The sequence below is a fragment of the Artemia sp. Qi Xiang Cuo genome, chromosome 11 (assembly GCF_049724085.1).
Source record: "Artemia sp. Qi Xiang Cuo chromosome 11, ASM4972408v1, whole genome shotgun sequence".
NCBI classification, from domain to species: domain Eukaryota; kingdom Metazoa; phylum Arthropoda; class Branchiopoda; order Anostraca; family Artemiidae; genus Artemia; species Artemia sp. Qi Xiang Cuo.
In genome coordinates this window covers 46,651,912-46,667,519 of record NC_142804.1, presented here as the reverse complement: position 1 = coordinate 46,667,519, position 15,608 = coordinate 46,651,912, and the positions used below count along the sequence as shown (strand labels likewise).

General features: G+C 33.5%; 1 protein-coding gene across 4 annotated transcripts in view; it reads left to right on the top strand.

The window, feature by feature from the left end:
- Positions 1-15,608, top strand: part of LOC148947046 (uncharacterized) — a 132,294-nt gene that overhangs the window by 70,578 nt on the left and 46,108 nt on the right. For all 4 annotated transcript variants that reach the window (XM_089096835.1, XM_089096833.1, XM_089096834.1 and 1 more), the window contains 3 exons: positions 1,285-1,436; positions 6,443-6,508; positions 13,521-13,651. In XM_089096835.1, the coding sequence (XP_088952961.1) occupies positions 1,285-1,436; positions 6,443-6,508; positions 13,521-13,651 (349 nt within the window). The remainder of the gene's footprint in view (positions 1-1,284; positions 1,437-6,442; positions 6,509-13,520; positions 13,652-15,608) is intronic.

Sequence of the window (15,608 nt, the reverse complement as noted above, 5' to 3'; positions counted from 1 at the left end):
GAACTTCGGGGGATTAAGTCATCCTAAAAGACATACTTATAATATTTTCGAACATGCTGAACAAAATGGCTACCTCAAAATTTTGATCAGGTGACTTTGGGAAAAAAATGAGCGTAGGAGGGGGCCTAGTTGCCCTCCATTATTTTTGGTCACTTAAAAAGGGCACTAGAACTTTCAATTTCCATTCCAATGAGCCCTCCCACGATATTCTAGGATAACTGGTTCAATACGATCACCCCTGAGGAAAAAAAAACAAAAAAAAAACAAACAAACAAATAAACACGCACCCGTGATCTTTCTTCTGTCAAAAAAATGCAAAATTCCACATTTTTGTAGATGGGAGCTTGAAACCTCTACAGTAGGGTTCTCTGATACGCGGAATATAATGGTGTTATTTTCATTAAGGTGCTAATAACTTTTAGGGGGTGGTTGCCCCTTTTTTCGAACATCAGCCAAATTTTCTCAGGCACATAACTTTCGATAGGTAGGATTAAACTTGATGAAACTTATATATTTGAAATCAACATTAAAATGTGATTCTTTTGATGTATGTATTTATATCAAAATGCCGTTTTCTAGAGTTTCGATTACCATTGAGCCGGGTCGCTCCTTACTTACAGTTCGTTACCACGAACTGTTTGACAACAGTTATTTTGCATAATATGTTTTTTTTCCGTTTGTAATTTGAATCGTAACTCTCAACCAAAAGAAAGTCAGAAATAAAAGAAGAGTTCACACAATTCAACCCCAAGAATGTTACCCTAAAGCTGTTTTGATGGGTCTCACAAGTTCAGGTACACACAAAGAATTTTTAGGGAGAAGAGGTCAAATAATAAAAAAAAATTAAACTCATTTTCAAAATGAACTAAAAAGTAGGGATTTTTTTTCTCAAGAATATATGAATATAAGCGAACATGTTGTAACATAAATTCAAAAACGTAACAAAAATGTAACGTTTTTAGGACCGTAAAGTAAAACGTACTGTTTTATTTAAAACGTACCAAAAATGGTATGAAAGTAACCTTGGTGGCAACCCTGTTGACCAGACAACATCGCCGAAAATTTTTTTGTCCAACGTAGCTTGGACAAAATTCACGTAGCTTAAGTATCCGTATATTTGAATATCTGAATTTCCCGCGGCTATCTCCGTCATTATTGGAAACACTTTCTTTTGAATCATAAGCGTCTTAATTGGAATTTATGTTAGTCGGTAAGATCCCTTTACAATGCTCATTCATCATGTTTTTCCTAAGCTGAATAGTAAATGATTATTTTGTATTCCAGTGTTTGAAAATCGGGAGAAAATCGTTCTTGTGATGGAATATGCTGCGGGTGGAGAACTCTATGATTACTTAAGCGAAAGCAAGGTCTTATCTGAAGAGGAGGCTAGAAGAATTTTCAGACAAGTGGCATCGGCTGTCTACTACTGTCATAAGGTTGTTATCTTTTGCTTGATAACTAATATCAAAGAAAATACTAATTAATTGTTTCTTCTTCTTTTGTCATATTGTCGGTCCTGTAGCTAATGACTTTCATTTCCGAGCGGAAATATCTTTGTATTTGCTCTTCAAAAATTGTATGAAAACGAGCGTAGCGTCCATGACTTATGCTGAAAATAATATCTTAATTTGCGCTTGCTACAAAGTCTTGCTTTTTTTCTGATTTTTACCAAACGTATTTTGTTTGCTTTTACTCTCGTAATTATTCCCACATGTAGAATTTATACACTTTGAGTTGACTCCATAGAATCCCCTTTGATAATATTTAGTGGTCATATCGTCAGAGTCGCAACTAAAGACTTTGGATCTAACAAAAAGATTCTATTGCCCTTAATTTTTCATTTATATCGACACACACTTTTTGTCAAAAATTATTGTTTTATTTTATAAATATACAAAATTAACGTAAATAATAAAATTATTATGTTAACGTATTAATTATTAATCAATGATTATTAATTATTAATATGTTAAAAATTAATATGAATAATTATCTAGTGGCCGTGAATCCTGCTTAAGAAAATCCTTCATGCTTGCTAGGAACGAATATCAGTCTTTTGCTTATTTATTTGTTTGTTTTTCCATTTTAATGTTTAGAAAAAAGACATTTTCATTGTTTTTTTCTAGATATTCCAAAGAGGATGATTAGGACTACAATAATAGATTATTTCAGCTCGGTATCTGTTGACACCTGAATACTGCCTCTATGATCGGATTTGTTGGTTGCATCGTCAGGGCCGTATATAAAGTGTTCATTTCTAAACAAAAAACTTTTACTAAGATTTATTTTTCCTGCAAATTGACACGCAGTAGGCCTATTCATTTCTGAAAATTTGTTTTAGAATAATTTTTGCTTCGCTTTGCTTTGTTTAGCTCTTGTATATATTCCAAAAAAGTATAGTAGTTATATTTTGCCATGGCGAAAAGAAATCCTCGTTTGCTGATCTCGCTGCTGTTCAAACAGTTCGTGGTAATGAACTGTAAGTAAGGAGTGACTCGGCTCAATAGTGACCAAAATTCTAAAAAACAGAGTTCTTACAACAATTGTTGCATCAAAAGAATAGACATTTTATGCTAATTCAAAATATATGAAGTTTGCTAAGTTTAATATTACCCATCAGAAGCTACTAGCCTGCGAAAATTTGGCTGATTTTCAAAAAATTGGGAAACACCCTCAAAAACTCAAACGGTTTTAATGAAAATCATACCATCAAATTCAGCATATCAGAAAACCCTGCTGTAAAGATGTCAAGCTTCTATATAAAAAAGGGGAAAGTTGCATTTTTTGCCAGAAGAAAGATCATAGATGAGTTTATTGATTTTTTTTTTCAATGGTGATCGCATCGAAAAAGTGATCTCATAAATCAAAAAAGGGCTCATTTACTCGAAAATTAAATGTTCTAGTGCCTTTTTTAAGTGATCAAAAAATTGGAGGACATCTAGCCCCCCCCCCTCCCTTTTTACCCCTTTCCTTTGTCCCTTTTCCCCCAAAGTCACCTGATCAAAATATCGAGATGGCCATTTGATTTACCATCGTTTGGAGACTCAATAACTATGCCTTTGGAGATGATATGACCCCCCCCACCCCCATAGTCACTGTGGAAAGGAATATAAGTTAAGCAATTTCCCCATTGCTCGCATACGGTATTGGAAAATTTATGGGAATTTTTGGGGGGTATTTTGCTATGAGGTCCATTGTTCACATATAGTATTTGTTTTTGAAAAATATACAGACATTTTTGGGGGATATTTAATGCAGAAGGGGTCCCTTGGGGAGAATATACCGCGAGGAAAGCTTCCGCGGGGAATTTTCGAGTATAAATTTTACACGGGAGAGAGGGAATGGGTTTTCCTGGCATGATTTGAAAAACGGTCAGAAATTAATTTTAAAAAACAACAGCAAGCTTTTTCAACTGAAGGTAAGGAGCAAGATTAAAACTTAAAATGAACATAAACTATTTCGTATTTGAGGGGGCTGGCCTTATCTCAACCCTCGCTTTTTACGCTAAGATCTAACTTATTGTCACTATCTTTTAACAAAGAATGCGCAAACACAAGGGCCATTGAATTTTAATGAAATGTATTTTTAAAGAACTTTAGACTTTAACGTAACGAGCGAGGGCTGAGGAAGGGACAGCCCCCCTTATATACGAAATATTTTATTTCTGTTTTAAGTTTTAATGTTGTACCCTACTTTCAGTAGAAAAAAACTCGGTTTTCTTTATTTAATACGCCCAAAGGTCGTATTTGACATATTTAAACTTTTGATATAGTTGGTCAAAACCGTTTGTTAAGCTGTTAATTAAAAGGTTGGATTAGCAGTATGTTGTAAATCGAAAGGATCAAAGTATCACTTAAGATACATTAATCTGCTGATGCTCTCTTTGAGATCAGCTTTGTAATTTTTTGCGATGATCTTAGAGGTATGAAAATGTCAGATTCGACCTTTCGGCATGACAATGACAATCTTTTTTCTTTTTTTTTCTTTTTTTTTCTTATATATATATATATATATATATATATATATATATATATATATATATATATATATATATATATATATATATATATATATATATATATATATATATATATATATATATATATATATATATACTCGATATTTGCTCTGGAAAATAAGCTTAGCGGCCATGACTTCAGCCTTAATACTTGATTTAAAGTCTCTTTTTTTTCTCTCATTCTAATTGTTTGAAATACAAATTTCTTTTTTTACTCTCTTTCATATTTCCAGTAATAAAGTTAATACCTTTTGGCCTGATACAAAGCGAAAACTCTATTTGATGGCATTAAGTGATCGTATTGTCGGTGTCATAATTAAAAACTTTCAGTTCTCTGCAAAAATGTTTTTGCTCGATTTTTTTTTGTTAAAGGAAACGTTCTTCCTAAGTGAGGGTCAGAGGTCATAACCTCGATGTCCTTACTTAAAATTGCCAGTTCTGCCTTTTTTTTCAAGTTCGAGCTGTCTTCCATGTGGACTTTTTATCATCTACTAATTTTCAAAGACAACAGAAGACAAAATATAAATAAAAGAAATAGGAGACAACTATACCTTGAAAGAAAAGATACGCCTTTTTACGGTTTTTTGTGCTTTTTGTGCTGTTTTTAAGCTTTTTTATGTTTTTCGCGGATTTTTTGCTGATTTATCTCCTAAGTTTTTGTTTTCTTTGATATGACACCTGGCATTACTAAAAACTGCATAACTGCCTATGCAAGGTTTCTTTCATTTAAAATTGAATATTTAACTCTTCCTAATTTTTTTAGATATTTTTGTTTGTGTAATTTTTCACTTAACCAGTTCCAATAATCAGATTGCCTTTTCATTGTCCTAGGTACTTGGATACTTGTTTCGTGTTCACATTCTTTTTATTTCTATATTTTCTTATTCTGACGTTTGGAAAAATGGACTTATTTCATTTTAGACCATTTTTTTTATTAAGGCCCACTTTTTCAATTTGACAGACTCGTTTTCGCGGAATCCTGTCTTTTATTTAGTTCAATATCAACCGTCGATTAGTTCACTACTACCATGATCCATTTCACGGTAAGTTAAGCGAGTAACATTTAGAAATGAAGTTACTACTGCCAAATATATTCGACAGACAGGTTGACGCTGTAAAATAGTGGTTAAATGTGCTGATTTGACGACTCTAAAGTTTAATAGATGGCCTTTTAACTCTTATTTAATTTAGTTTATACTTTTAGTTTAAAGAAGACATTTAAAAAAGGTTTATTCCATCAATATATTCTTTAGTCGGTGTTTAAAAGCGCTTAGAAAAGAAGGCAGTAGCATTAGATGTAAAATCCAATGGTTTAGTGACACTTTACAAAGGTAGGTCATAACTACTGTGGGTTCCAATTAGATATTAGAATTTGTTGAAAGGTTTATTGTGAGATCAATTTGAACTCACAAGATTTATAAACCTTATGATGTGAAGTATAGCTCATGCAGAATGTTTGCACAGAGACTGAAGTAAAACAACTGCCCAATTTCCAAACACACGCTCTTGTGCGTGTAGGTTGTGTATGTGTATATGTATGTGGATGTACTTGTGCTATAAACTTCCTGAGACAGTACTTTAGTAGCGACAAGTTGTAGTGAATCTTTTTTGAAACGAGATCAAATCTTTTGGGACCAAGGGGCCCTATGAAGCAGAGACTTTTTTTTGCTAGTTATGGCCATGCGACATGCCAGCTCTTATTATATTTTCTAAATTCACAAACAACTAGAACCTGGTCGATACCAGTGGTGCACAAGCCCTTGGAGTTGTGACAAAGAATTTATGAAGGAATTAAGAATGGAATTCGGGGGTTGTGTACACTCTTCTCCTATGAATCTAATAATGTTTATCAATATTTAATTATTTTAGCCTGATTTTGATCTTTATATTTCAAGGTTGCATCGGCAGCTGCAACCGAGCAAATGACGAACCATGGCCCAATGTAACCAAGTAATTTAAAAACACGTTTAACAAAAAAAAAACTGGAGAGTGAGATAAAATTGTCATTTCTAGCTCATTTGGTAATGGTAGCTACTATCTAAATTAGTTTTAATATTAAAGTGTTATTTTGAAAACAAATTTAAGGGAATATTGAAAAATAGCATGAACCCCCAGAAAAGGGCGTCAGTTCGAAAATAAAAATACAGCATTGGAACCGTATTCAAGAAACTTACAGTCCCTTTGCTTGAACAACAAGGGAAATCATTTTTGCATGGGTAACACTGCTGTGTCCTCTTTTTTTCCTTCTCCGCTACTAGTAGGGCACTGGAACATCATAGAGAGCTGTTTAAGAACTCGTTTTAAAGGATGATAGTTAAAGATAATTCTATATCTAAATGTAATACAATTTAATCAATAAATAAATCCAAGTACTGCATTTATTTAAACATTCTCTTTACTGATCCAAATTTCTTCTTTTTCAAGCACAAAATATGCCACAGAGACTTGAAGCTGGAAAATATTCTGTTGGATACAGAAGGAAATGCAAAGGTAATATATTGATTAGTCTGAAGAAAGATTTTCACAGTTTCCATTCAAAAGCTTTCTAACACGAGGTAGGTTACACTATTGCTATCACAGTTTATAGACAGTAAGCTTATCGCAGATCATTTCTGGTCATCGTGAACAAAAAGCTCCTCCCACTTCTTTCTGCCTTAGCTTGTTTAGCCTGTTTCTGAATATACCAGTAAGCTTATCGCAGATCATTTCTGGTCATCGTGAACAAAAAGCTCCTCCCACTTCTTTCTGCCTTAGCTTGTTTAGCCTGTTTCTTTCCACTCGCACCCCTGTCCGGGTTTTTATAATGGGAGAGATAGAGAATGATCATACTGCTATATTCTGTCTACTGTGATTGCTATACTCTTTACTTAATAACATGTCTAAGATAGGCACATATACCTAGATACGTCGATATTTTACGATTTCCAGTGTGTTTTTAGTAGTTTAACGGTTTTTTTGGTGGATAGGGTAAATCCTCCCACCCCTGAAGAAATTCCTGCTTACTTACCTGATCTGAGACATGTCCTCTACTTAGTTAGACTCCGGCTGTAGATTGAAACCAAAACAAAACAATTTTCGTCGTTTCTCCTCTTCTTTTTTTTATTCTTGTGTCTAGCCTTTGTGGTTTCATAACTTATTGAAGAGGATAGTACTCCTCTATATGACCTTCATTGATTTATTTAATTCCATTTTTGCCTCCTGGCTATTAAAAAAAGGTTCTTTTAAATCGTGCGGCAGTTGAATCACAGCATGAAGTAAGATATTCTAGATTTCGGAATATAAAGGCCATCCTGCTTAACGGGCCATATCCAAAAAGAGTCATTCGCAGATTTTTTGTTATAGCTTCTGAAACTTTTTTGTAGTTCATATGGGAAATGACTGTAAGGTGCGAAATTCACTTAGAATACAAGCATTGGTGTAGTTCTTACCTATCTTATTAAACGAGCAATATGTCTAAATCTTTCTCGAAAATGTCAATATGATTTTTCCTGAAATTCGGTATACCTACCATTCCCCGGTGTGAAAAAAATGGTATAGATAGATCGTGACTTTGGGAAAATTCGTTTAACCCTCCCAACCCCCTTAATGTTTTTGGTAAATCGTCAGCTGACTGAAATTAGAGACCCCTAAAGGTTAAAAGTCTTAAGTATAAGTAGGATGAGTTATAAAATGTAATTTTTTTGTTGACGACTTACTTTTACCGTATGCTCTGTACAAGGATGAGTGAATAGTAAGTAATCAGGTCATTATTTTTTGAAACGTTCTGAGCTGAGTTAATCAAATTTGTGCGCGGTGATTGCTTAATTAATTAGCCGTCTTGCTTAATACTTTGTGAAAGAACAGGTCAGCTGAACTTTGAACGACAAGAGCAAGATAGTGATTATTTGGGGCTTTGACATTTAGATAAATTCAACTCAACATATTGTTATTTTGGACTAGATTTTCATCTGTCCTTCTTTTCACGGAGCGAAGCTCTGTCTCAGGTACTCTTGTTTGTGAGACGGATCAGAGTGAAACAAATTAAATTTTTATTTTGAAGAGATTGTTTTATTTTTAGATTGTATACTAGTCTAGTTTTAAAGGAGCCACCCCTGGCTCTCACCGTACCGTTTCCTTGATAAAAGCAGCTCAGGAGCCCAATCTGTTAAACCTATAGTTTTTTAATTTAGGGATGATGGCTGATAATCCCCATGCCTTCTCAAGACCAGAACACAATTTGCGATATACTACAAAGACCAAAAAACAAATGACCGTGGAATGTCAGTTTGATTGACATAAACTGATGCCTATTCCTTAAATTTTTGATAATTTTTATTTATGAAAGTAAAAAAAAGTGAAAACATTTAAAACAAATTTTGTTTTCAGTAAAACACAAATCATGTTCTGGTCTTGAGAAGGAATGGGGGTTATCAGCACTGCTCATGTTAATTGTTTGTTCGTTTTGAGTTTTTTTTTTTTTTTTTTTTTTTTTGAGCTATTTATTTTAATTTCTGTTCGTTTTGAGTTTCATTTGTTTATTGATAGTGATCTGTCTTAGTTTTACCCTTGGGAGATTACTTGACTTTATTTCTGCTCTTTTTTGTCTTAATGTAGCTATTTACTTTTCTTTAAAGAACTTTTTTCGTAAAAAAGTTTTTTTTAATTAATTTCTGTTCGTGTTTTATTGTCATAGTTTTTTTCATGGGAAAAAATAATATTTTATATCTTTTCAGTTTTTTTCTATAAGAATCCATAGTTTGGGTTGCTATTTGTATCCTAAAGAAACTTTTTCAACGATTTTTTTATTCTAACACAAACAGTGTTTCTTAATTTAATGTTATAACTCTTGAAGTTGACCTGAAAAATAAAACTTAATATCATTCCCAAAAGGTTTTATCTACGCTCTTTGACAACCTGAATACACTTACACACTTTTAATTTATTTGAATTGTAAGAGCAGAAGTAGTAATAGTAGTAGTCCCAAAAGTTTCAGCTTAATACCCTCAGTCGTTCTCGATATATTGGTGAAGTTTCTTATTGGCAATCATAAACACAATGGGTTTTGATTTAGTTTAAAGCAACATTTAATTTTAAAGCATAATTGGCCAATTACATTATTGTGGGGGGTTGACATGCCCAGTATCTCTAAAGACATAGTTGCTGGATTGTTTTACTGTGATGAACAAATTGGCTGTCTCAAAGTTTTGACTGGATGATTGGAAAATGAGAGAAGGGCTACTTGCCCTTCAATCTCTTTTTACTCTTAACAAGGGCACCAGAACTTTTCATTTTGAATCGAATTAGCTCCTATAAAAGTTTCAATGATATTTCTAGCTATTATAGAGTGGTGCTACCTATAATATTGCTTATATGCCCTTTTAATAACCTGCATGCATATAGCTTTTTTGTTTACTTGAAACTCCTCCTAAACGTTCCCTTAAAGTTTCGCCTCAATACCCTTAGCATCATTAGTTACAGTAACTGTAGTGGTAGTATTAAAAGCACACATATAGTGCCTTCTGGCTAGTTCAAAATCCCCCACAACTTACCCTTAAAGGTCTAACTTAATAATATAAGTTGTTCTTCAGATATTGCTTTGTCACTTTTTGAAAGTCCACATGCTCGTAGTTTATTTTGATTTAGTTTAACATCCGCCTAAATATTCCTTAATACCTTCACCCTAATACCCTTAGCTTGTGCAGTAGCAATAGTTTTAGCAGCATTAGTAGGAGTATGGGCATACCACCTTTGGTTTTTTCAACATCCCCTTGAACACGCGCTGAAAGTTTCAGGCTAATATTATCAACCGTTCCTGAAGCATTTCTGATGTGTCCGCTTGACAACCTGTTGGTATAAAGTGTGTTTCGAATTAGTTCCATACAGTTTCTATGTATCCCAAATTTTTCGCCTTAATATCCTTAGTTTTACTAGCAGTAGTAGCAGTACGACTGATTGTAGTAGCCTAAGCTTTAGTGGCAGTAGTAGTAATGGAAGTAGTAATAATAGTAATATTAATAGTAGTATGGGTAGATGCAGTAGCATTAGGATGAAAATATTTTCTTTTGGTTAGTTCAACATCCCTACAACAAGCCCTGTTAGTTTCAACTTCATACACCAAACAGTTCCTAAGATATTGCTGTTGCACGCTTTTGAAAACCTGCATGTACACGGAGTATTGTGATTCAGCTCACCTTCCCCCCTCAAAATTCCATGAAAATTTCACCTTCATACCCTTGGGCATGGTTGTAATAGTAGTCACAGTAGTAGTATTGGTCTTACTAGTTATAGTATTGAATAGTGGTAGTACTACTAGCAGCAGTAGTATTAACATTTCGCCTTTGGATCAGTAGAACATCGCTCTCATCAGTCCTGGAAGTTTTAACTTAATACAATTAGCCATTGCTATGACATTGCTGATAAGTCCTTTTCGTAACCTGTATTGTTACGAAAGAAGTATATACTTCTTGAATTTTCATCTCAATGCTCTTAGCCTTACAAGTAGTAAATGTAGCAATAACTGTAGTATTAGCAGTAATGTGCACATATTGCCTTTTGCTGACATGATCTTCCCCTTTAAGCATTCTCTGAAAGTTCCAACCTAGTACCCAAATCAGTTCTTGAGATATGCTATTTTGACAATATGTATGCACATAGCGTCTTTTGGTTTAGTTCAAATTTCCTCTCAATACTGTAAATGGAGTAGTGTGGTAGCAGTAGTGGTGGTAGTTTTAGTATTATTGGTAGCATACAAATATTGCCGTTTTGATCATCTCCCTTAATATTTCCTGACTTCCCCAAATCAATATACTCAGCTGTTCCCGTGTTACACTCTTTTGACAATCTGTATACACATAATCTGTTTTGATTTAGTTGAACACTTCCCTAGCATTCTCTGAAAGGCTTACCTGAATGCCCTTCGTCTTCTTGGAAAGTAAAGTTCAAACATGCATACCTTCTTCAATAACATATACTATGTCTAAACAATGAGCGAATTGCCTAACTTACAGCCTTTGTTCTGAAGACTGTGGGGAGGTTGACATCCCCAAAAACATAATTACTGGACCTTTCAACAATTCTGAACAAAATAGCTCTCTCAAAAATTTCGATTGGATGTGTTTTAGGGAATGACAGTCTTGGGGGGGGGGGGGAGGGCTGATTACCCTCCATTCACTTTTGACTCCTAAAAAGGGCACTAAAACTTTCGACTTCCAATCAAATGAGCTCCATTCCGACCCGAAGTTTATAACCTACGGCCACCCGTTCCACAAAAACCTTGTATGCCCCTGGGCATAGCTTACAACCCTTGTCCATGGGCTCTGGGGAATTGTATCCACCCTAAAGACGTTGTTATATGATTTTTATTAATAGCTATTTCAAATATGAGATAGCCACTTTTCCCAAAGGCCTCTCACCTTTTATAAATTTTTTTAATAAAATGGCTGTCTCACAATTTCAATTGAATGTGTTTCAGGAAAAGAGGATGTCAGGCAGTGGCGGGGGTAGTTAGTCTCCATCATGTTTGACTCTTATAAGGGAATTAGAACTATATATTTCCAATCAAATGAGCCTCTTCTAAAATTTGCACAACCACCCATTCTATAAAAACCTTATGTGCTCCTGGGGTATAACTTTTATATGATCTTTGGACTATTTTTGAGCAAATGGCTATCTTAAAATTTTGATTAGATGTGTTTTGGGAAAACAAATTCTAATTAAAAAAAAAACTAAGTTAAAAAAAAATACATTCATGTTTTTTTCTAAACCGAAGTATCGACAGCTGACCAATTTCAGCTGTTCAAATCTCGATCCAAAGACCATGGGAAAATGTTAAGACAGAATCTTTTGTTACTTTAAATAAGGATATTCTAAAAACAAAAAACTCCTAATGCCACTGATAGTACAGCGTTACACAGAAAAAAAAAACAGAAAACTTGTAACAAGCTCAACCGAATGCATATGCTGAAACTAGGATTTTAACTGAAGGTTCTAATTTTATAAGGATCTAAGTCGAAATTATGGGAATTAGACACATTGTCTTGTTTTTAAGTGGATTGAGCAAATTAATTTAGGCTAGGTTAGCATGCAGGTCACATGCTAGTTATAAAAATAAAGTTGACGAAATTGCCTATTATGCCCTTTGGGTAATAGTGGTTTTCTTATGTTATGATGAATGTAAAGTAAAATAGAAAAAAAGATTAGTTGGACATAGTGGCATCAACTAAAAAGTGAGGGGGTCTGTACCCTCTCGATTGTTTCCCGCCTAGGTTTTGAAAAATGTCTTTTTTGGGTTCCTTGTAAAAATGCATTTTTTAGTATTTTCATTGAATTTTTTTTTTACTAAAAATCTGCAAACCCCCATTTGATGTTGAAAAAATAAAACATTTTGGACCCTCCCCTAAATTTTCCTGACTTGACGCCACTTGGTAGATAGATACATTGATAAATTTATTCAAAAACAAGCACAATAATAAATCTAAAGCATCAAGGAAAATACATTTTCTTGTTCCCCTGGCAAGGCTCTACGGCTATAAATACGGCTATAAATTCATTAATGTATATAAGTATTTTCAAAATTTGCAGTGTGACAGTAGATGAAGCTATTTGCTGTCGTTTGTTTTGTTTTGAAACGCATTTGAATTTTGGGAATAATATATTTCAATTGATTTTTCTATGAAAAAAAATTTAATGAAGAATATAATAAAGAATAAATTAATGAATAAGACAAAACAAATTACCTGTCTCAGGGATAGGTAATTTCGCATGTTTCAGATACGTTTCCCTGGGAACTAAGGAACATCTAACACAATTAAGCTTTTTCGATAGTGCTAAAACTAGGATTTTAAGAACAGATGAAATAATTAGTGCTGCTTAATACGCAATTCGAAAGGTTTCCAATGTGGGCTACAAACGCAAGGGAACAATAAGTACTCACAACCCATTAAGCTTAAGAAAGAAATATTTAGCAAAGATTAATGTAAAAATCGGTATGTGTTCTGGCCAGACCCGTGAAAACTTGTAAGATCTATTAAGTTTTATACTGCACTAGATCGGTCAAAATAATGTGGGCACAAGCACTAGGAAATTGCTGTAGGTGGGAGGAAATTGATAATAAAAGTGCTGAAGATTAATTTTATACATTATTAGAAATATTGGTGAACATTTCTGAATAGGCATGTTGTGCCGAGTTATGAGGGAAAAAAAAATATTGTTCGTCAATGCATTTACAATCTGTATATTAATTGTTATATTCATTTATGGTTTTTTTTCCTTTCAATATTTTCAACAATTTTGTTTTCTCTCTCTGTCTCTCTTTTTCTTTTTTTGCAAACCTTCCTTCAGGAGGAAATTGGGAAACTCTAGAAACTTTGTCTTAAGGCCTAATATCTGGATTTCTTTACATGTGTTTAAAAATTAGTTTGAGAAGTTTTTATAGGGGCCTTCTCCCCTACTCCTTTTGTGTGCAGATACCCTATGTGCACATTTATCTAAAAGGGAACTAATTCAAGGTTATTTTTTTTTCTAGATCGCTGATTTTGGGCTTTCAAATGTATTTGATGGTAAGAGAATGCTGACAACTTTTTGTGGAAGTCCTTTGTATGCCTCTCCAGAGATTGTGCGGGGAATCCCCTACCAAGGGCCTGAAGTTGACTGCTGGTAACTTTCTTATTTATGTGTTTCTATTAGGTGTTTTCATTTATGCTTGGTGTTTTGTGAAGGTGCTTTTATGGTGTTTGTCAAGTTATGTGTTTTCATTAATATGTTTCTGTTAAAGATGAAGTATATGATCCATATTTTGAGAAGAATATGTTCTATTGCAGATGGAGGTTAGTAGGGACAAAAGTACAATCACCTGAATTCAGACCATCTTCTGACTTTGAGGGACTGCAAATCCGTTTGTAATATGTTGAATATAAAGAAATTGGGGAAGGGGGAGCAGGTGAAGCTTCCTTAACGTCGATTTGAGTAAAAACCCCAGGATAATTTTGGCTTTAAAGGGTGAAACTACAGGGTGCTTGATTACATAATTTTTCCCACCAAAAGAAATCCTATGGCCCCCTGTCCCCGCCCTTAATATTATGGTTTTATTTACTTATGATATTTTTTGTAATTTATGAAATTAAAAACCTAACCCACAACGATTTCTTCAACCCAACCCTTTTTCTAATTAACTAAAAAAACTTTTTCCACAAAATAAGTTTTTCAAAGAAAAATAAAGAACTCCATTAAACAAAAAATTAGCAAAACTAAAAACAAATAATCTACCAAGCGTGAAACTACCACAAATCAGTTTTATAAGTAAATGAAACCCAAAACGAAAAGAAATTACAATAATTAACCGAGTCAAACTCAAAACGAGCAGAAATTGACGTAAGTTGGGCGCAAAACCACTATGCCTTCCCAATGCCAGAACAAAATTGTTCTGGCAAAAATATAAATGTTTTACTTTTATAACTTTAATAAATCAAATAATATTACCATTTTGATTACTAAATATCAGTATATGTATATTAAACTGACAATGCACATTCATTTGTATTTTTTCAGTAAAGTGCAAATTTTGTTCTGTCCTTGGGAAGGCATAGGGCTTTTGATCCCAACTTATGTTAATTTCTGCTCGTTTTGAGTTTGACTCGGTTATTTATTGTAATTTCTGTTCATTTTGGGTTTCATTTATTTATCAATGCTGATTTGTGGTAGTTTCACGCTTGGTAGATTATTTGATTTTAGTTTTGCTCATTTTTTGTTTAATGGAGTTCTTTACTTTTCTTTGAAAAACTTATTTTGTGGAAAAAGTTTTTTTAATTAATTTCTGTTCGTTTTATATTGGCATAGTCTTTTCAGGGAAAAAGAAAATAATACTTTAAATCTTTTCGTTTTTTAAGACTTTATAGTTTGGCCTTCTATTTGTATGCTGGAGAAAAATTTCAGCAATTTTTAACAACATACACCCTTTTAAAAATCTGGACACAATTAGTACTGTTTAATTTAGTTTCATACCTCCTCTAGTTGACCTGAAATGGAAAACTTGATACCATTCGCAAAAAATTTGTTTACTTTCTTTGATAGCTTGGATACACTTATGCTATTTGGATTTGGTTAAATTTTAAGAGCAGAAGTAGCCCCGAACGTTTTAACATAATATCCTCAGTCGTTCTTGGAATACTGCTGAGATACCTTATTGGGAATTAGCATTATCACAGTGCATTTTGATTTAATCTTAAGTCAACATTTAGTTTTTAAATATATAAAAACTGGATTTGAGGAAGACTAAAATCTATTCTATAAATCATATACAACAACTTTCTATATAAACCTGATATGCCCCCAGGGCATAAGTTACAACCCTTGCACTGAGGGCTCTGAGGGGTTATCATCTTTAAAGCCCGAATTTCCAGAATTTTAAAGTATGTTGAACAAATTTTATATCTCAAAATTTTTATTGTATGTGTTTGGGAAAATGGTGGGCGTGAGAGGGGTGTTAGTCGCTCTCCCATCACTTTCAACTATTAAAAAAGGCACTAGCCCTTTCAATTTCCATTTGAATGAGCCCTTTTGAAGTTTCTACGACAACGATTTCAATAAAAACTTTATATGTCCACAGGGCATAACT